General features: G+C 39.8%; 1 protein-coding gene across 2 annotated transcripts in view; it reads right to left on the bottom strand.

The window, feature by feature from the left end:
* The window catches only part of ncanb (neurocan b), a 174,313-nt gene that overhangs the window by 97,041 nt on the left and 54,208 nt on the right, over positions 1–23,064 (bottom strand). For both annotated transcript variants that reach the window (XM_085264010.1, XM_085264009.1), the window contains exons 5-8: positions 18,317–18,491; positions 12,670–12,797; positions 5,460–5,753; positions 3,650–4,519 (exon numbers count right to left, since the gene is read on the bottom strand). In XM_085264010.1, coding sequence (XP_085120136.1) covers positions 3,650–4,519; positions 5,460–5,753; positions 12,670–12,797; positions 18,317–18,491 — 1,467 coding nt within the window. The remainder of the gene's footprint in view (positions 1–3,649; positions 4,520–5,459; positions 5,754–12,669; positions 12,798–18,316; positions 18,492–23,064) is intronic.

Below are 23,064 nucleotides of genomic sequence, written 5' to 3'. Positions count from 1 at the left end.
TTCCATAAGAGCCATGTAGCCTGGTGTAATTGTCCTATTAATAATCCAAATAGCTAATTACATACTTTTACTACACACACTGATGGAAGTGAGAATAATTAAACACATTAATCTGGTTTGATCATCTATGTAATGAACCATGTAATAAATAAAATGAGACAATTAGGCATAGGTTTGGGTGATTTCATGGCGCTATTTAGAGCATGGTTAGAGTTCAGCTCAGCTGCTGTAAATCTGCTGGTGGAGGGCTTGGTGGAAATGGCCAGAACTCAGAGCAAAAATGCTGCAAAATAAACTTATAATGAACCTCATTCAGACAGTAATTGTGTGCTTCCACTGAGTGGTTCTGCTGTGTTGACTGCACTTTAGTGGAGTAAACGGGCTGAAAGAATCCCTGCAGGTCAGGCAGACATGATATTAAATTGCGAGCGAGGAGACTGACAATGATAGAAAGAGAAGGCGCGCGAGACAGAAGATGGTACTAATGCCAGCTCATTCCATCTACAGATATGGCATCTAATAAAAAAAGACTGAGGCAAAGTTATTGCATGGCCAGGTGAATCATGTCAGGAGCAGCCACACTGAGTGTCAGTGTGAAGACCTCACTGTCTTCTGAGACTGGTATGAAGCTGGCAAATATTTCCTCAGCTGTGATTCTTGACCTGAATATAATTTGTTAACATGCTGTTTCAGTTTATTAAAATGTTCAAAATACTCATATTTTCTTGGCAAATAATTTAACTGAATGCTCTTGATGCAAAGAATTTTTAAGCATCTGAAATAAATGTGATCATTATATAAATTCCCATCTTAACAAATGTTTTCCTCCCCTCAATCAAAGAGACAAAACAGCAATGTTAATCGCTATCAAGTGTTGAGCCCTTGATGCACAACAACAGCTAATTTAGTTCATTGGTTCTACTAGACATCAGCTGGGCAGTTTTCCATCACAGCAACATTAAAGAAAAAAAAAAACTACACCTCACAGTCCTTCCTCCATCTTTCCCTTTGTTTGCTTCTTCCCTCCTATACTCACGCTCCTCGTGTGTTGCTCACCCACACTGTAGTGATCATTACTGCCTACCTTCAAAGAGCTGGGGCCTAATTGGCAGAGACATGGATGGTGGTTAGTGAACGGCATTGCAGCCCAGCCTCCATGTTAATTGGATAAGGTTGTGAATAATGCATGCGGACTAAAGGATGGATTTTCATTAATACCTTGGGATTGGGTTGCTATGGGATTTCAGGTAGCACAGCAGTGAGTATTTATATTAATAAAGCCAGCAATCGCTAGGTGAGAAAAGCCTTGCACCTTTATTGAATCATTCTTTTGGCTGCTGGTGTGAATGTTTGTCTTACTTTGGATCTTTCCTATTTAGCTGGCGCCATGGATGTGTTATTTGTGGCAGCCATTAAAGAAAAGCTTCCTGCTTCCATCAACCCAAGGTTGTAGTACACTTTCTTTTTAGCCTTGCTTGTTTACCTCTTTCTGATGTGCTCTAATTTAGTATTATAGTAGAATACACTATATAAGGCAAAACAGTTGATGTGTACAATTTTGATGAGCTTTAAAGTCAGTATTTGGTAACACCATATTTATTTTTTAACACAGCCTGAACTCTCTTAGACAGTTTTCTTGTAATTCCTTTTACTATTCTTCAGGAATAGTTCTCCATTCTTCCTGAAGGACACTCAAAGCTCTTCTTTGGATGTTGGCTACCTTTTTGTTCTTTTCTTTGTCAAGATGAGGCAACGTTGCTTCGGGAGTGTTGCTCTGGGGAGGCCAATCCATGACTGATAGTGTTCCATTGTCTTTTTCCATCCAGGTATGCTTGTATGCACTGACCTAATCAATTAACTTATTTACTAATCAAATACTTTAAAGATGGTATTGTATGGTGGATCAAAATCTGATGGTACTTCTCTGCATTCATAATTCCATCAATTTTGACAAGATTTTCAACACCACTCGCTAAAATGTGGCCCCAAACCATGACAGAGCCTCCACCATGTCTTACAGATGGCTGTGGACACTCACTGTTGTGCCTCTCTTCTGAATTGCTCCACACTTGTTGATCACGGTTTCAACCAGAAATTTCACATTTAGAGCCATCACTCCATCAGGCCTGTTGCCATTGATTTTCAGCACAGCTCTTGTGTAATTTGGCAGTTGTCAGGCTTTTCTTGCTGTTGTCTATCCGAGAATGGCTCCTTGACAGCTACACTTCCATTGAGACCATTTCCGACAAGGCTTCAGTGAATGGATGATGAATCAACTGAAGGGCCAGCTGCTTCTCTCAAGTCCTCTGTCAGGTCTTTGCTGGATACTGCTCTTCTGCTGCAGATAGTTTTTTTTAGACCTGCTATTTCTTCTTTTGTCCTGTTTCCTCAAAACGTTTAAGGACACACAGCAAACTATGCTAAAAATGCCTGTTTTTGGCTAATAACTCTTCGAAAATTACTTTATTGTACCACAAACACTATTTTATGCCGATCAAACTATGTTATTTTTGGCATTTCTGTAGATTCAACAGAAGAAATAGCAACAAATGACGTGCTTTTACAACAGGCTGCTATTATAAGGCTAGCTAAAGAAACAGTTTAAAATTTTTCTTTGCTAAGCTGTCTGTCACAACGCTGGCTCGTCCCTTGAGTTAGGTGCCCCTTTTTATGCTTGAAGGATTCAAAGGTCAGTCTTAGGTGGCTTAACAAGCAAAGAGGCACTCTATCTTCAAAATGGCCACATACAGGGACTGGATGGAAAATGTGTGAAAGAGCGGCCAATGATCAAAGACAAACTTTGAAAGACCTTCAGACAGCTGAGAGAACTATAGCCCAACGCCACTTTAAAACAATCACAAGAAAATCTGGCTCCTTGGAATCAAAGCAAAAAGAAATGAGGGGCTCAAGACTTTAGCACAGTATTATATATCAGACTTTGCACTCCAGATTCTCATGTCTTCCTTTAAATCTCAGGATTTTAGGACTTGTATGTTTGGATTTTTTTTGTATCCTTGTTAATCACTATGAAAGATGGATTTTGAAATGTTTCTATATTATTCTATATTATAATATTAGCCACAGGTATTCCCACTAATATAGTCTAATATAGCTCCATTTCCTAAAAAAAACAGGCTGTAAGTTGTCCTCTTTTAAACAAAAATACAAAAGACAAAAAAAAAAACCACATTTCATCACATTCAAATAGGTTTAAAAAAGTAAGCATAGCTGTTACTCTTACAGCCTGCAATGTAAACAAAGCGCTTTTTGAATAAATATGAGAATGAAGGCAGAACACTCCAACACCCTGCATTACTGTATGTGCTGTGCCCCCTTTGTTTGTTTGCAATTACTGTTTAATTAAATTTACAGCGATACTTCAAATTGCCCTGCGGAGGAATATATTATGGCATACTCGAGGGGAAAGAAGATAGAGTGGAATGGAGAGGCAGAGACTATTTAAAAGGCATGACACAAACAGATTCTATATTTACCAGAGATATTCAAATGCACCCCGCCTCCATTTGAAACAAAACAGCTTCAATTTAGGCTCATTTCTGTTTCAATTTCACGTGTAGTTATTTGTTTTAAAGGGTAAAGTTGAATTGTAGATAGAAATATACATACAAATTAAAAGCTGAACGCATACCTTTAACAGCAGATTGAGTGTGGTCAGCGATGGGGCTCGTTGTTCTCTCTCCTGGAGGGCTGCTCGTACCACTTGCCTCTGTGCTTTGGACTGCAGGTACTAACTGAATCAATGGCATCACCTCTTTCTCCTCACTGGAAAGACCTTCTTCTGAGTTCTGCAGCTCAGTCACCGGACTCCTGAAAGAAAAAGTGCCACTTCTGTGCTCCATAATGGCATTATCTATGCTGCCCTTTTTCCCACTGGGTTTTGGAAAACTTGGGTTCCTGCTGGGCGCTTCCCCCTGTGTTTGGTTATTTGTTGTCTTTTCGTCTGGCACCATGGGTGTTTTCTCTGTATCATCGCCTTTCTCACTCTGAGTCCAGTATCTAAAAGGCCTCATAAGAGTGTTAACAAAGTCAGTCAGAATACTATTACTGGTTTGAACTTGGGGCGTGGAAGTAGAAATTGAGGATAATGTTGGGGTCTCAGATCCAAAGTAGCTTCCATCTTCTTCCTCATGGGCAGAGCCTCCATGCTTCTCGAAGGTTTCAAGGTCAGAAACGCCCAGAGTCTTGCTGTTATTTAAGCTGTGTGACTCATTCTGGCTGGGTTCTGGCGTTCCAGGTCCATCCTGAGTTTCATCCCAACCCTCCTCAGGCCTTAAGTGGGTGATCACATGCTCTTCGGAGATCTCAGATGAGTTGTTGATTCCAGCAATGGACGGGACTCGTACTTCATCTAAGTCAACAAGGCCAGTCCAGGTGGAAGTCTTAGGAATAGAGGCACTATCCTGGGCTTCGGTTAATAAGGACATGGCCTCTGCTGCCAGGTGAGGTGTCTGATACAAAGGCTGTGGCTCCGCAGCCTGCACCCCTGCTGGCTGGTGGGCTGAAACACACAATCAAACATCAATTGACTTGTTTTGTCTTCTACCTTACAACACAGCCCAAAACCTCACATTCCTTATTTTTAAGAAGATTAAATCCAGAGTAGGACACACATGTGTTATAGATATCACAAGTAGATCTGTTTTTCTACAAAAAATTACAACCATTTGAAATCAGCAAATATATAAATGTGACTGTATCCACAATATTATTCACACGTACCATATCTATGTTAATAAACAAAATCCATTACCATTTTTATCTACTTTTAGCTATCTGAAAGACATTATTCTTGTAAATCTGCGTTCAGCATTGTTGGTGCTATGAAGAGGTTCATCTGTCAGCTGTTTGTTTTGACAGATTCACTGCTGCTCCGCTCTCACGCTGTTCTTGTTTACTTTAAAATTACTGGGTTATGCAGATGTTTCACTTCAGTTACATTTTCATGGGCTGACAATGTGAAAGATGAAATTGTCATTCTTTCTTTTTTCCTACCTAAATATTAATTTGTAGTCTTCTCATAATATCAGTTCTTATTCTGTGTGTGTTGGTGGAAGAAGTTGGCTACAAACAGTGAACAAAATAGTTCATTCGGTTTGAAGATGAGCCCAACTTATTCGTGTGTCAGCAGATAAGAGGACAAGGCCAGACACAGTCACTGCAGACCCCAGCTAGACTTGCTTTAGTCATGCTCTCACTCTTATTTGATCCACATTTCCATTCTGTCTTGCAAGCGCAGAAACCCACAACATACAAGCCCTGATATCCATTGAGGGGAAACAAATGTCGCAGTCTCTTCACAACTCCTTCATGTGTGACACCAACATCTCATGTTAATTAAAAATCAGAAGGGGAAACAATTCCCCAGATACAACGCTCGTTACCATGGCAATTACCACAATGTAACTGCATCACCTTCATTATCGCAGAGGGCTTAGTACCTCGGTAGCAGTAGGCATCAAACAGAGCTGCGGTGTCAGGAAACCCAGTCCGGTTCGGGTTGTTGTAGACAGTCCGTACCCCAGGCTCGTCTCCGCCGCAGTTCTTCCGCGGGACGTTGATGGGATAGCGAACGCTGCCATCAGCGAGCCAGCCGGGATCACACTGGTCAAGACCAGCCTGCCAGGCGAGGAAGAGCTGCCCAACAGTAGCCAGCTGGGCTCCCAGGGAATGGCAGTGAGTGGAGGCGGTGGCAAGGCTCAGCTTCTCTGGCACTGTGGAGTGAAAAACCTCACCTGGAAGGTGTAAAAAGAAGCGTTGAGTTGTATTACAGAGCAAAAGCACTTCAGCCTCGAGAAAATTTTTGTTTTGTTGGTTGGCAGTAGCAGGATTTTGAGTGCTGGTTGATTCTTGGATCATTTGGTATTGCAAACTGATGTTAAATGAATTTGGGTTTGTGTCTGTCTCTTCTTGGTTGAACCGTATTAGTATTTTCTTTTAAGGTGCTATAACGGCAGTCAGTTCTAGACATTTTCTCTTTCTCCTTTGTGAACTGTAAAAAAAGTAAGAGGTGTAGACTAGAAGTGAGGAAGCAGAAGGCATTTATTGTTGCCTGCAATAATAAAAGGAAATCAGTAATTCAAAGTATTGACTAAAGGAAATTGTTTGAAATCAAAGACATTTAAAAAAAGAAGATCTAAGTACACAGACAGCGAATAAAAGAAAGGAAGAAAAAAGAGGCTGAAGAATGGTGCTGTTGATGCTGATAAAGAAGAAATTCAAAAACAGGCAAGACAGAGAGTGCTCAAGAAGAACATAGCACAAATGCATTTATATGATCGCGGGCAGCTCAGGGTGTGGTGATGAAAAATATATAAGCTGGAGGGTTGGACAGTAAGAATGAGGAGAAGAAAACAGAAGAACACATTTGATACAAGGATCTAGGAGATTTATGTCAAGAAAGAAGAATGTCACTTCAGTTTTTCTGAACAGTTAAAAAGGTCAAGATCCAAGCAAAATAAAATGGGAAAGAGCCAGAAAGGGGATATATGAGGTGTTATTTGTCAGAACTAAAGTTAGAAGATGCTTAAATAGGCATTTAAAAGGTGCTGAAAATGTGCTAATTTTTATAGATTGCAGATTAAATTAGAAAAGATTGACAAATCAGCGAAAGACCTATATACTGTCATTTTTTTGTGCAAATCAAGCCCAGCTGAGCTTTTGCAGTGGCGTGTCTAGAAAATTTTTGTTGGGGGGGCCAGGTAGGGGCACAGATTTGGAGAAGGGTGGCAGATTTAATTGGCAGATAATGTTTAAAAAAAAAATTCTACCAACCCTTAACCATAATTCAATAATCCTATAAACCTAATAACCAAATGCACTTTTAACTCTTATTAGAATGAGATTTTAACCACTACGGTGCAAAGTTTTTAGATACTGCGTTGATAAAGTACAAGAGATACAATCAGTGCTTTGTCAGTGTTTACTCAGCATTCAAGGACAGCAATATTTGCATAGTATTTTTACTGACATATACTGCACATATGTTTTGGGCAAAAACATTTTTGAATATTAAAATACGAACATTTGTAGCAAACAATTGACAAATTAGCCAGTTCCAATGTAAAACTTTCTCTGCCTGTTAAAAAAAGAAGATAATCTTCTCACAAACTGGTGTTTGATTTTGAAACAGGAAAAAAGTGGAGAAACAACTGAAAAGACTAATATTTGAATAAAACCTGAAAGCAAGTAAATACTTTCTATGCTGCCTTATGGTAAACGTTGGTAATATTGATAAAGAACAACACTGGCTGATGATGAAATACATTCAGCTGGCATGGTGACACTGCCAGTATAACCTGCAGGGCTGGACTGGGACAGAAAATCGGGCATTTTGACTACAGACCGACCCACCAGGTATTAAAGCCATAAAGCCTTTGAATGAAAACAAACCCTGTTGTGACAGTGATGTACAGTCTTTTTGGTATATGTATGATTTCTATACATTTTACGTCAGATAAAAACTTTGGTTGTAAGATTTAGATAATTATTTAATAAAAGCTAGATATTTTAAATGAGAATAAGAAAGAAAAGTATTTCTTTGTTCCCCCTTTCCCTGTTAATGCCCTACCTGGCCCCCTGGCAAAACTTTGCTAGACCCGCCCCTGCACAGTTACCAGCTGTCAGCTACATAAAAAAGGATCCTGGTGGGTGGTCTTCACGTTTCCCTCTCACCAGATATCCAAACCGACATCATGACCAGCAGCTTTACAGCTGTGGCTCCAGCAAACATCAGCTGATACTAGAAATTGATATTAAATAAATTCTAACAACAGCCGATCAAGCTTAAACGTGCTGCTGTTGTTTAGCGCGACATCTGCTGGTTTCGTCTTTCTGGCGCAAAGTGGGCGATAAACAAACAAGAGAGAAAAGCCGATCAGCTGATCATCGATCAGTTTCATGATTGAAGTAGCAACAGGAGAGGGAGGATGAGAGAAGAGGCAGCTGTGCAGCGTAAAGACAGAATAAATCCAGCTTTGTGTCTTTTTCCATTCTAGCTGAAGTTCGGGACAAACTGCGTCTCTTCTCAGCTCAATAAGAAACGTGTAATATTTTCTCTGATTGAGGGACCATTCCATTTTTTTAAGGAGCCGTTGGCAACTCTACTAACTAACCTTATGAATAAAATAAACTTCACTATCAGTAACATCATAGCAACCGAACAGCTGTATAAAAACTCCAAGCTGGCTAGAACGCAGTATGAGTTATTGCAACTGACAGTAAAAAGTCAGCACAACGAAAATAAACTCCACCTAAACTTAGTTTATATCTGACCCAGATAGACTGCAGGTCATGACTTCTTACCTGAAGTTCAGTTCACCTGACACTCGGACTGGCGGCTGCCTCGGGGCTCTCCTCCTGCCTCCCCTTCCCTCATCCACCTGCTGCCTCTGTGGAAGCCCCGCCATAGCCACCACCAAACAACGGAGTTATTTCTACACATCGACCTGCATCTGGCCAATCCACCACCTCTCATTGTTCATGCCGTTACAAAAAAAATAAAAAATAAGTCAAATAAGCCCGATGGCCAGTCCAGCTATGTTAACCTGCAACCAAATCTGCAGCTCCATACAGCAATGTTACGACTTAGATTACATCTTATAACTCATAACTCTTATGTTAGCTCCCCTCTGTAGCATACTGTCTGAAATATTCCACGGCTGCAATAATTCTTTAAGTGTTATTTTTTCCTTGGTATTCTAATTTCGCCGAAGTTTACTAAACTCAACAAACTTAATATTACTTACCGGGACATTTATTCTGTCCTCATTTTCTTTCACCGAAAAATTGTGTTCCTGCAGTGACGTCTTTCGTTCTTGGCTCTCCTACCTTTGCTAACGTGATGCACATAGCGCAGAAGCCGATGCTGCATTCACTTACACTCGGATATCTGAGCGTCACCGTGAAAACATAATCGGACATTTGATATTTGATTGAATTTTATTGTTTTGCCTTTGGGGTGGCACCTGGGGTGGCCAGTCTGGTTGGGGGGGTGGCCTGTGCCCCCCCAGGCCACCCCGCTGGACACGCCATTGAGCTTTTGTACATGTAGAGAAAGGTCTGTTGCTGAGTTTATTAATTCATCTTTTAGTTTTTGTTGTTTTCTTATTAATGAATGAAACGCCAGCTATGTATCACCCAGGAATTTTGCTTTGACTGCAGACAATTATTTGCTGATTACTTCAATCAGGTTGTTAATTCCACTGAACAACATTCTTAACTGCAGGATATAAAGTCTAGAGATTGTCGTACAATTTTCTCTTCTCAGCACATCAGTCCCATACTAGGTGTTAATATTGTCTTTAAATAGTGGAATGGCTTTCTTACTACTATGATGCTTAATGACAGTTGCACACCTCATACTGAGAGACCTAGATAAAGTAACCCCTGTTGCAGGTCAGAATGCGGTGTTAAAATTATTAGAAAAACGGATGCCGGTTATTATAATTGGGCTTTGGAATTTGCACGAGGTTAAAGTATGACAAACACTTAATTTCAGTCAGGCATAGACGTGATTATGGTGTGAATGACGAATATATGCAGTGTTAATATTTGCCATTTCAGCACTGAGCCCATCATTCCCCTAGAGGAAACACCACGCTCAGCACAGCAGGGAGGAGAGAGAGAGATGATAATCACTTTCCCCCTTGAGGAACACATACTTACAATCTACAGTTGGATTTTTGGAGGTGATCTAATATTCTCTAAAAACAGCACTAACACTTGAAAGAAGGGCTATCATAGCAGTGTGGCAACAAGAGAGCAATCAGAGCTCTGACAGCTTAAATATACTGCGTTACACAAAGGATACACTGGACGTACGGTAAATTGCACTCATAGAGCTTGTCATGTAGTATGAGCGGTAGTGAACTTGTGATGCCTGAGCACACTTGCACAGCTGTCATCTATCTAAGATAAGTAATGAGTGGAGAGGCTTCAGTCACCAATTAAATCAAACAGGAGGAGCAAAATGTTAGATATGTTTGTTAATTTGACCTAAAAACAATAAAACTTATCAACTAGTTTAATTGATTTATATCCATAATTTCCCCTGGTGTTTAGCCGCTGCTCAGTCCTCATCAAGATGGCAACAAATACTGTGTATCCAATGTTGAGATTAAAGAATAGAGGGCTAAAAATGTAACTGAGACGTTTGAGAAGAAAGAAGGCAAATCTCAAAGCACATCAATGACTCTTTAAGAGGAATAAGCATCATAAAGGTCACTGGCTGACTTGATGTCTTTCAAGCTGAGGTTGCATCATCTGTCATTGTGACAGACAGGGTCATAAAATGTCCATCATAATCTATTATTACCAGTCATTTTAATTTTAATTTATCCTGATAAAGAAATATATTCAATAAAAAGATAATAAAGAAACAACTCAGTCACTGTTTAATACAGAGTAGAGAACATGCATTTATCAGGAAAGGACAGACAGTTTCACAGACCTTGGGATCACTCCTCATGTCAACACCACAAGAAGCACATAAGTTTTTACTCAAAGTGACACTAAAATACTCCAACCATTGTTATTAAACAACCAAATGTGACGAAAACAGGATGCTCGCTTGATAAAGTAAGATAACTGATGGGGCCACTGTCAGTAATCATATAATAACCCTCATCATAACCTCATATATTGAAGATTGGCGACCTGTCCAGGGTGCACCCCGCCTCTTGCTCTATTATAGCTGAAGAGAATGGATGGGTGGGATGGATGAGTCTAGAAACGCTGCCCCCAGGGAGGCGATCAGAGGTCAGCAATACTGTTTTTACATGAGACCACATGCGTTTCTTCTGTATCAGGGTGCAACAGAATCCATCTATGACCTGCAGTGGTCACAGATGCACCCAAAGAAATTGAGGGAGGATATTTCTGTATAATGTTTGATGTTATGTTTAGAAAAAGAGAAGTCACCAATGCTGTGAGCACTGTTCTTGTCACTATTGCATATGAATTATTTGCTATACAAATACAGGCCATTCTTCTAATCTGTCAAAAATGATGGACGGCCGTCTGATTTTTCTGTCATTCAGTCAAAAAGAAAAAGTCAGACAATGACAGAAAATGTTTCATCACTGCAATATTTGATTTCAAGATGTAAGTACAAATGTTTTCTTTAAATAACGTTTAAATAGCTTGATCACGTGGCCATCTTTCTTCTCTAATCCTTAAAAATGGTTTGAAGTTCTTGTAGATTTGGAGGACTTTCATTTTGCACAGTAGCAGCTTTATAAGGTGCAGCCTACCAGCTACTCTTGCTATAATCGTCAGGCTTTGAGGTGCTGCAGTAAACACTGACATAGTTGTCAGATCTATCATTCAAGATTTATGGACATTTGCGAGAGAAAACCAAAGCAGGCCTCCAATTTCTAGCCAACAACCATTGATTTTGATGTATGAAAACCAACTCTGTCTCCATCTGTCTTGCAATGCTTCCAGCTAACTGGCATTGAACAGAATACTCTGTAAAAATGCTTCAAACATGCATTCAATTGTTATATATTTTATATGATGTGACGCTAACAGATTTAGGCTATAGGCAAAAAGTCAGCCAACTTGGAGAACAACTTAAAGGTGGAGCAACACTTTATGAAATCAGGATATGCCCCCTAACTTGCAAAGTAAATCTATATTAAGTCTCTAATGTGTAAAGAGAGCTTTCCGCTACCTTTTTGCAGTTATAAGTGTGCTGTCAGGGTTCTGAGTTTTCTGTATAATATTATTCTTTTGGCTTTGAGAATCATTTGTTTTGACATTTTTCTTGTAATAGCATTTCCTGGTCGGTTTCTTTATATTTATATTTTCTGTTTTTACTTTTACTTCAAGTTGGGTATTTAAGTCACTGAGTTCCTGTGTGTTCCTGCCTCCCTTGTGTTTTCATGGCTTGTTTAGTCTCTGTTTTGTTCCCATTTTTATTTTTTTATTCCTTCTGAGTCATTATGTTAAGTTATCCTCAGCTGTGTTCTCACCCGTTACCTCTCCACCTTGTTATCATGTGAGTATATGTCGTCTGAGTCGCCTTGTTGTTTGCCACGTCGTCCCTCATTGCTTTGCGTTCCTTTGTTCCTTGTTGTCTTTTATTTGTATTTTATGGCCCTGTTTTTAGGCGTTGTTTACATTTTGCAAGACAGGATTAAGGTTGTTTTGCTTTTTCTATTGCAGTCCACCTTCGACTCCCACACAGCCGATCTTTGACACACAGTCCATGACATCTTTATTACATCCTTGTAAAAATCTCACAATAAAGATTAAAACGATAAAAATGGAATAAGCATGACACCAAATCTATAGATTTCCCAGTTTTATTGTGTAAGCTATTGCGTTTACAACATGCAGCAATTGGGGATGGGGTAAATAAGATTTTGGATACATAAGATGTGCCCAGTGCCACCTCTTCTTGTGGCGCTGCAAATCAGAGCAAACTTTTATGATAACACTACTGACCCACTTAGCTTCTGCCTTCAGGCCTCTGCATCTCCCTCAGTTGAACAAACTCTCCTCCCTTTCCTCTCCCACTGCTCTTCTCTACACTGTGCTAACAGAGTATTAAGGCCTGGTCACAGCCTTCTGGCACTGCGAACCCTCGGCTTAGTGGACCCATGCATGACTAAACTCAAATGTATGGTAGAAGCTCCTGACTCCTACCTTGAAGACGCTTAGCAAAACAGTAGACATCAAACAGCTCATCAGGGGACCTATTGCCGTAGTTACGAACTCCAGGTGAGTCCTCACAATCCCCATAGCAACCTGGCCGTGGTGACTGGATGGGATACCTGCAGAGGAACCCAAGAGATAGGGACAATGACAGAGAGAGTGAGAGAAGAAAAGAGAGTGAGATTAATATAGCCTGGCCATGAAAAAAGCAGCCAGAGACTTGGCTCCCCTGGGATGAGTCTGTGTTCACACGCATACAAAATAAGATAAAAGGTACACTTTTATCATTGCCTGCCCTGAAATACAATAAGTTTAAACATATCTTCCTCTCAGAGTTGACCAAAATATATTTCCCAAATACTAATGAAAAATAAACACAGAGATGTCCTCTCTTGAATCTGGTTGGAAGCAAGAAATATAGTAACATTCACAATATGCGACAACAACCGCGGGAAAATAATTGGCAAGCACTTCAATGGATACACTATCTTGTTTGTTTTAATTGTTCTGCCCTCGGTGTGAGTTTCACAACCAAATCGTTTCATTTTAAATCGTTTGAAAATGCATTTAGTGCTCTAGCAGTATAAGACTGTCAATGCTCGAGCTTTTAGAAAGAGAAAGAAAGAGAGATAGAAAGTCAAGAAGAGGTTAAAAGAATCAGGAATTTCTGTGGTGGCTTGGCATGCCTGTGGGGCTAAAAAGAAAAAAACAACATCAACAATCTATATTTAGGCTCCAACTGAGCAATTATTCCACAAGAACATTGTTTCCTGCAGCACCACAGTGCAAACAAAGAGGCTGATTAAAAGATTATGCTGGGCATACAGGGACTTTATGAAGCACTTGGAAAAGATGCGCAATCAAATATACATGAAGAAGACAGACATGCTTGTGATATAAGAAGAGAACAAAATCTTTTAGTGTCTCAGGCCGCAGCTACTTTCTTTTTGCTTGGTGTCTGATGAAATGGCGGTTGATGTCTATATTTTTTCACCAAGTATTAATTGGACACTTTCCTCCTCGCTGATGTGCAGTCAGAGCCTCCTGGATCTGGACCAATTAGGTAGCTCCCGAGTGAAAACAACAGGAGTGCGGGATGGAAGGCGAGAAAGAAAAAGGCAAGGAAGTCGTGCCGCAGGAAGTCTGTGAAAAACTGTCAGGCAGACAACAGTCAGTGTGCTTGTCAAGTGGAGCAACGGCAATTTGAAATTAAAATGCTGATATGGAAAACAATGTGGAGAGGCAGGCTCTGACTGGTAATGTAAAAAGGGATTTAACAGAAAGTGGCAAGCTGAAGTACATGGCTGACAGGCAGCTCAGAGGGGGCTGATGTAGTTAAACTGCCTTTCCAGTGTACAAACAAGCTATTAGGTCCAATTATGTTGCACAGTATCAAGTCTATGAAAACCCCCAAAATATCACAATGACTTTCAAACTTTGATACTTTATACTTATAGATAGTTCATTAACTTGTGTTTTTGTAGACGTATTATTTAGAGATTGTCTTTTGTTATAATGTTTGATAGTGAGGAAAGCAATCACAAATATTAGTCTTATCTACTGCTTGAAAGAGGTTTTATACGATAACTCTCTTCAGCAAACCGTGTTAGTATGAGAACTAGATAGATAACTTATTTAAAAGTCAAGTTCAGCTGCAATCTATGAGTCAGTCAGTGTCTATAGGCAATGGCGTGTCCAGCGGGGTGGCCTGGGGGGGCACAGGCCACCCCCCCCAACCAGACTGGCCACCCCAGGTGTCACCCCAAAGGCAAAACAATAAAATTCAATCAAATATCAAATGTCCGATTATGTTTTCACGGTGACGCTCAGATATCCGAGTGTAAGTGAATGCAGCATCGGCTTCTGCGCTATGTGCATCATGTTAGCAAAGGTAGGAGAGCCAAGAACGAAAGACGTCACTGCAGGAAACAATTTTTCGGTGAAAGAAAATGAGGACAGAATAAATGTCCCGGTAAGTAATATTAAGTTTGTTGAGTTTAGTAAACTTCGGCGAAATTAGAATACCAAGGAAAAAATAACACTTAAAGAATTATTGCAGCCGTGGAATATTTCAGACAGTATGCTACAGAGGGGAGCTAACATAAGAGTTATGAGTTATAAGATGTAATCTAAGTCGTAACATTGCTGTATGGAGCTGCAGATTTGGTTGCAGGTTAACATAGCTGGACTGGCCATCGGGCTTATTTGACTTATTTTTTATTTTTTTTGTAACGGCATGAACAATGAGAGGTGGTGGATTGGCCAGATGCAGGTCGATGTGTAGAAATAACTCCGTTGTTTGGTGGTGGCTATGGCGGGGCTTCCACAGAGGCAGCAGGTGGATGAGGGAAGGGGAGGCAGGAGGAGAGCCCCGAGGCAGCCGCCAGTCCGAGTGTCAGGTGAACTGAACTTCAGGTAAGAAGTCATGACCTGCAGTCTATCTGGGTCAGATATAAACTAAGTTTAGGTGGAGTTTATTTTCGTTGTGCTGACTTTTTACTGTCAGTTGCAATAACTCATACTGCGTTCTAGCCAGCTTGGAGTTTTTATACAGCTGTTCGGTTGCTATGATGTTACTGATAGTGAACTTTATTTTATTCATAAGGTTAGTTAGTAGAGTTGCCAACGGCTCCTTAAAAAAATGGAATGGTCCCTCAATCAGAGAAAATATTACACGTTTGGTATTGAGCTGAGAAGAGACACAGTTTGTCCCGAACTTCAGCTAGAATGGAAAAAGACACAAAGCTGGATTTATTCTGTCTTTACGCTGCACAGCTGCCTCTTCTCTCATCCTGCCTCTCCTGTTGCTACTTCAATCATGAAACTGATCGATGATCAGCTGATCGGCTTTTCTCTCTTGTTTGTTTATCGCCCACTTTGCGCCAGAAAGACGAAACCAGCAGATGTCGCGCTAAACAACAGCAGCACGTTTAAGCTTGATCGGCTGTTGTTAGAATTTATTTAATATCAATTTCTAGTATCAGCTGATGTTTGCTGGAGCCACAGCTGTAAAGCTGCTGGTCATGATGTCGGTTTGGATATCTGGTGAGAGGGAAACGTGAAGACCACCCACCAGGATCCTTTTTTATGTAGCTGACAGCTGGTAACTGTGCAGGGGCGGGTCTAGCAAAGTTTTGCCAGGGGGCCAGGTAGGGCATTAACAGGGAAAGGGGGAACAAAGAAATACTTTTCTTTCTTATTCTCATTTAAAATATCTAGCTTTTATTAAATAATTATCTAAATCTTACAACCAAAGTTTTTATCTGACGTAAAATGTATAGAAATCATACATATACCAAAAAGACTGTACATCACTGTCACAACAGGGTTTGTTTTCATTCAAAGGCTTTATGGCTTTAATACCTGGTGGGTCGGTCTGTAGTCAAAATGCCCGATTTTCTGTCCCAGTCCAGCCCTGCAGGTTATACTGGCAGTGTCACCATGCCAGCTGAATGTATTTCATCATCAGCCAGTGTTGTTCTTTATCAATATTACCAACGTTTACCATAAGGCAGCATAGAAAGTATTTACTTGCTTTCAGGTTTTATTCAAATGTTAGTCTTTTCAGTTGTTTCTCCACTTTTTTCCTGTTTCAAAATCAAACACCAGTTTGTGAGAAGATTATCTTCTTTTTTTAACAGGCAGAGAAAGTTTTACATTGGAACTGGCTAATTTGTCAATTGTTTGCTACAAATGTTCGTATTTTAATATTCAAAAATGTTTTTGCCCAAAACATATGTGCAGTATATGTCAGTAAAAATACTATGCAAATATTGCTGTCCTTGAATGCTGAGTAAACACTGACAAAGCACTGATTGTATCTCTTGTACTTTATCAACGCAGTATCTAAAAACTTTGCACCGTAGTGGTTAAAATCTCATTCTAATAAGAGTTAAAAGTGCATTTGGTTATTAGGTTTATAGGATTATTGAATTATGGTTAACGGTTGGTAGAATTTTTTTTTTAAACATTATCTGCCAATTAAATCTGCCACCCTTCTCCAAATCTGTGCCCCTACCTGGCCCCCCCAACAAAAATTTTCTAGACACGCCACTGTCTATAGGATAAATAATGTGTTGCCTGTAACCGAAGACAGTTTCCTCACAGATTCTCTAAAACTTGAAATTTGGCACACTGACTGATATTTTTCACCAAACCTCATGACTACACCTCGAGCATAGCAATCCCAACCAATGGGGTTGGGCTTGCTGAAAGTAATTTTGTGCATATATCTTTAAACCACATAAATGAGGATTCAAAAAGGATCAAGCAAAGCGTTCAAAGCATGTTACAAGGTCAATTTCCACCATACAAAATCACCAAAGTAATGGATGTTTTGAAGACCTCTTCCAGTCATCCCCAAAAATACCTTCAGTCAAATGTTGTTGGGATTTTTTAAATAACTCATGTGCATTCTTAAGTCACAGCCAATGAAAAGCACCAATCAAGTGACATAGATGAACTTCAGACAAAGCCTTATGAAAGTGAAAAGACAGAGCTTACAGAAAGTGATTGTGATTTTTGGCACTATTAGATCATTATCCCATAGCGTCCTGCCTAACTGCTCACCACTGTTTTTTCATTTCAGCTATCATTAATGACCTTTTAAAATTTACCCCAGGTTTTCTCAATTGGATTAGCAGAAAACAATTCAAATAAATTGAGGGTACCAATTCTTACACATGTTATGAAACTATGCATGAACCCATGCCATTTCCCATTACAGTGGTCCCTTGTTTTTCACGGGAGTTACGTTCTAAAAATAACCCGCGATAGGTGAAATCTGCAAATTAGCCAATTATTATAGATGTTTTAAGGCTGTAAAAGCCCTCACTACACACTTTATACACTTTTCTCAGACAGGGATGAACATTTCACACTTTTCTCTCTTGTTTAACACTCAAAGTTCAAACCTTGTAGAAAAATAAGTCCAGTATTGTAGAATGAAACCAAAGACACCTGCAGGTGACGACGTTTTGTCGACATTGTTGTGTTTGTTGGGGAGAAAATTTACAGACATACAGAACAAGACTTCAGAGTCACACAGCTTATTTGTTGTCATTTCTAGCCAGAGGGAAAATATGTCTTTTTTTCACAATTTTTCTTCTGGATTTGCTGATGATACCCTTTATTTAATGGGGGTTTGTTGCACAGATTCCACAAAAAGACTGAGGAGTCACTTGGGTTTGTGAACTGGCTATGAACATCTTGTGTTATTTAAAGCAGACTCCATGAGTGGGGAGTGGATTTGAGTGATTTGGGGTAAATAAAAGGGTAATTAATGATAGAAGCAAAAAACATCTAAATTTAGCAGCAGTGAGGTGGGCGGTTAGCCAGGCCATTCTACGTTGGGCCAGAATTTTAAAAAACGGACATTGTGAATAAATAACTTGAAACCAGTGATTTGGGCCATCACATCATAAGAAAGTAATGACAGAGGAGAAAGAAAGCAGATTTAATACACTTCAAAACTGGATATATTTTTTTAAGACCTGGAAGCTATTTACATTGTTTATATACAGTTTCTAGAATGTAGTAATTCAGCCAGTATATTAACTAGTCATATTGAATAATGTATTCTTGAATTTTATTCCAACAAAACCCAAATAGCTCTTGTACCCAGCTTGAAAAGCCTCACCGTACAGTCTGGTCAGAAAGCCAGCCAGCGTCACAGTTGTCATAGCCATCAGCAAAGGTAGCCTGCAGCTGACCAGGTGTTGCGATGGCCGCTGAGTTCTCCATGCACACCCTCTTGGCATCAGCAAAGGTCAGGGCATAGCGGTCATGAGGGGCCCGGTAGTGGAATACCACACCTGGAGCAAAGAAATTGTGATAAGAAATAAAGAGGAAGCTCAAAAAACACGAATACATAACATGCAACCTTCAATTCACCAAAGTATTTATGAACTATAACCTTGCACCATCGAAACATGAGCATGTACATGCTCACAGGCATATGTGCACAAAGCCCCCTTGACATCCTCATCAGGTGTTGACATTGTTCCATCTGTGTGATATGAAACTACAGGATTCAGATTCAGGAACCTCTGTACGTGAGTCTCATTTGCATCGGATAGTCGGTTGGCTTATTTGAGAAAAGAGATGTTGCCCTTGGATACAGAGATTGACAAACAGTGGTGATGTTTATTTGACTGATTTAACAGTACAAACACAGTGTCCCCCTGCTGCACGCCGCCTGCCTCTGAACCCATGATGGAATGACAAAGAAGACAGACAAAGAAAAGGAAAACCATGCGTGCATTAAACCAAAGTGAAAAGAAAAATAGGCAGAGAATATGAAAAGCTTGGTTAAAAATTTTGAAGTAGAAAGACATGACACAGTATATTCCATCGAACCTGGAATAGAACTGCATCAGAAGGTCAATCCAAGTTCAAGTGTTTATCCTTCAGTTCACACCTCTGGTTGCCTTTCACACAACACTGTGCCCCTGATGTGCATCCAGCAACATGAAAGCTAGTGGCTGTTTGGCAACTAATACATCGCCTTTATCTTCGCTGGCATTGTCTGGGAGAGTGACAGATATTCCTATGTGAGACGTAGGGCCCTTGTGACAATTTGAGCATTAACACTCCAGGCTTTAGCGCAGAGAGTAAGCAGGGCCATTTGTAGACAGAGAGAGTTCCCACAGCACCAGCAGTGCATCTGCTGTTGCGGGCAGAAGAAATGTTTTGTTTCTTTTCTCTTCTCCTAATTTCTCAGCCTCCATCCCTTCTCTTTTGAGGCTGCGGGGTTTTGTCCAAACATAGATGCTACTGTAGCTTGCTGGCTAACACATGCACCAGAGAGATAAATGGGTTTCCTCTCAGCATGGGAAACCCAGTGCCTTTCCACAGGGAATGCACAATACCTCATCTCATCTATTTTTACCACGATGCATCTTTGTACATCCCCACACAGTCTCCTAAGGGAAAAACAGAAAGCCACCATATGATGCCCTCGTTGCTACACTAATCAGGAGCTGGTGTCTCTTGACACTTGAATTATTATATGGCGCAATGTGCTTTAGTGTTTAAAAATGTATAATTATTTTTCTTTATTTAACCCAACAAATACAATGAGGCAATTTTGAATAAATGATCAACCTTTTTTGTTTAAATTACAGAGCGGTAAGAGCTGTTTCAAAGTGCTAATTTTTTTGAAAATACAATCACTTACTTGCTTTCTGGCCATGGATGAGAGAACCACTTTCAAGTCTGACAATATAAACACAGCAAATACAGAAACAGCTAGTCTGACAGCATTTGAACATTTTGTGCCATTCTGAAAGGAGCAACAGTAACTCTACAACATTGGGCCAAGTGATATTTACATATCACTTTAAACACATATGTCTGAACTGCAAGCAATTGGATTAAAGGCACAACATGTAAATAATGAATGTGTCACAATGAAGTTAACAAACTGAGCAATGCATTACAAGTCTAAAGATAGTTTACTCCCACCTCTTGGTTGTATCATCTTTCTGCAACTGATGTATTTTAAGTTCAGAGTGTGATTTCTAAACCACACTTTCATTCCTAATTTGTGACAACGCAGAAAAGGTGACAAAGGAAACAACAGAACATAAAGTAAAATTAAACAGTCGCAGTGCTGACCTGTAAGTTACACAAGCGCTATATGAGGAAACATTTCAAAGCAGTGACATTTTAGACTAGTGTGTTAGACACTGCTGTTCAATGCACTACAATCATCATCCACAAAATAAGAAAAAAACAAAACAAAAACAAACTTTTGGAAAAAAGAAAACAACTTCAATCTCTCCAGTAAACTTTCAGAAACTTGCAGAGTTGATATCAGCTTTTCTAGATGGCTCCCTGTTTATCTGCTCCTGCTGAAATGGGGCAGAAAACTCCAGCACACTCTGTTCTCTTCTACTCAGACAAATTAGATTTCTTATAACTCAGCAGTATAATGCATCATAAAACAATATCATTCATTCACAACAAGTCAGCAGTTTAATGTAATGCAAATCAGTTTAACTAATGCAATAGTTATCAGCTTCTTCTAATTCAGGAGAATAATGCAAACTAAAACTACATAATAATTCACAATCTTTAATTAGGGGTATAACATGGCATAAAATAATATTATAATCTAACATCGTCTTATAGCTGACATGATCTGGCCATTCAAGTAGTTTCCTTCCATTCAGAGGTTACATTAACAATAGTCAGTGCAGATACACTATGCACTGCTCTTACAGCAGTGAGCTGCCATATGTCACCACAGAGAAAGTCTGACAAACACAATCAATAGCACTGCGTTGTAATTGGTGAGACACAGCCAATTGGTCAGTCAATATGTGCCAGGAGAAAGGAAGACGATGGAGACAAAACAAGGAGGAAGAAAGGCAGAGGGAACAAGGGAGAAATAAAAAAAACAACAACAAATGGCAGAAGAGGACATCAGGGAACACACAAATTACTCTATAAGAAGAGTGGTGTGGATTAATATGATATTAATACAGCTGAGCAGTATCAATACCTGCTAATTAACATGTTGAGCAGTTGGTAGAATTAGCGAGAGGACGGCTGTGGTCTGCCATGTACCGTGACTTCCAATTAAGACTAAGCCCTGGAGAAGGCTACTCCTCGCCAGCTACGTAATTGGCTTCTCTCTGAAGGAGTGGTTTTCATGGTGTATTAATCAATTGGCCAAGAATGGGAGGACACAGGGTCTCCTAAGCATAGTGGCAGGGGTCTCACTTATGAAATGTATTCTATGAGCACCTATTAGGTGTTCTTCATACTTGACAAAACCAGATGGCATCCTTGTTGAAGTACTGAAATTAGGCATTAGGCATAGTGGTCTTTACAAACAGGCACACACAAATTTCCCACAGACATTAACAAGCTTGCACGTGTTCACATTTGAACCATGTGCAGAAACTGAGTGCAGTCTGTCTCTATTACTATGAAGAGTGAAAATGGAGCCAAAAGTCCTCTGAACTTTTACAGCTTCTGTTGGTTATGTTAGCGGTAGCATGGCTTCGTAGTAAGTGGTGGCGTGGTGTACAGTGCCTAATGCATCAATCAGTTCCCGGCAGTCATTATGATAGTAGGTTATTATTAAAAATAGTGAGTGCCCCGACAAAAACCTATGATAGCTTTGCAGATAAAACACCCAGACACGGTAATAATAGTTCCACTAGAGCGAGCTACCTCCAAGTAGCGTGGTATTCCACAAATATCGGTTTCCTGGACAGAACAAATGGTTTGCCTATTTAGTTAAGCCACCTAGAGCCACACAGAGCTCTCGGTGCAATGCTATTTGACAACACTGTGCCCTGCTGGGTTTCTACCTTATTGGCTTCATTAGGTTTTCAGTGCATGAACAGCACCTGAATGGCCCAGGTCAATGATGTTTAATGTGTTTGAGTTCCTTCACCTTTTCCCTATCATCATACATTCTACATAAACAGTAAATAACCCTTGCTGTAATGATTGTACTAGCCTGACACGGAAACAGGGTCATTATTATTCATAGTGGCAGACCTTGAGAGCTACAATGGAGCTATACACAACCAGCGCGGCAGTTATTTGCTGAGACAGTTCTTTGTGTTGGTTAAACACACATAACGCATACATAATGTAATCGCGTACATCAACACACACTGAATAGAAATAATCAGTTTTTATGAAGATACTTCCTGCTTTCTACCTTTTTTCTTTTTCTTACAAAACATTGAAAATAGTGTTAATAATTCGTCTTATAGCCATCAAATTAAAACAAAACCTGGTCACGTCCTAAGTTTGTTACATGTACAAACTCTGATTAGGATGAGAGGAGGCAGTGGTATAACTGAACACTACAATAATAACACAAACAATTAATGAAGATTACCCCAAATATGCTGTTTGAGTTTTTGAATCTTTTTATTAGTTTAGTTCTTGATTTTTTTATTACTGGTAATTCTGTCTGCACTCCTAATGATGCTACATCTAACCAGATGAACTAGCAGTAATTTTAAATTGCTACTGCGTTGTATTCCAAGTTGTTTCTTTATATAACAGATACTACATCCTGAATCAGTTGCACAGATATTGTACACACTACTAAATAATGAAGTGTAAGCTTTTAAATAATTTTAAAATCATCTGGACCGTGACTGGGATCATTTTGAAATGAAACTGGAGCAATTTTAAAACAGAATCAGTCATCCAGTCACAAATATTATACTGTTGTTTTATTGTAATTCAGCACTGCAGGTATATTTATTTTGCAACTGCTTACAAAAAAAGACCCTGGAGCCTACTTTTGCCTACCTCCCAGCTCACACTGAACGCAACATCAATGCCTATCCCTGCAGGTGGTGCATCCACAGGATGGGGTAGATACATGGACTTTGCTAGACAGGGGTTCAT

Source organism: Mchenga conophoros, linkage group LG23, assembly GCF_057382185.1.
Source record: "Mchenga conophoros isolate Kocher_MC1m ecotype Shallow Benthic linkage group LG23, M_conophoros_male_GT1.1, whole genome shotgun sequence".
In the NCBI taxonomy this organism is placed as follows: domain Eukaryota; kingdom Metazoa; phylum Chordata; class Actinopteri; order Cichliformes; family Cichlidae; genus Mchenga; species Mchenga conophoros.
This window is presented reverse-complemented; position numbering and strand designations above follow the sequence as displayed.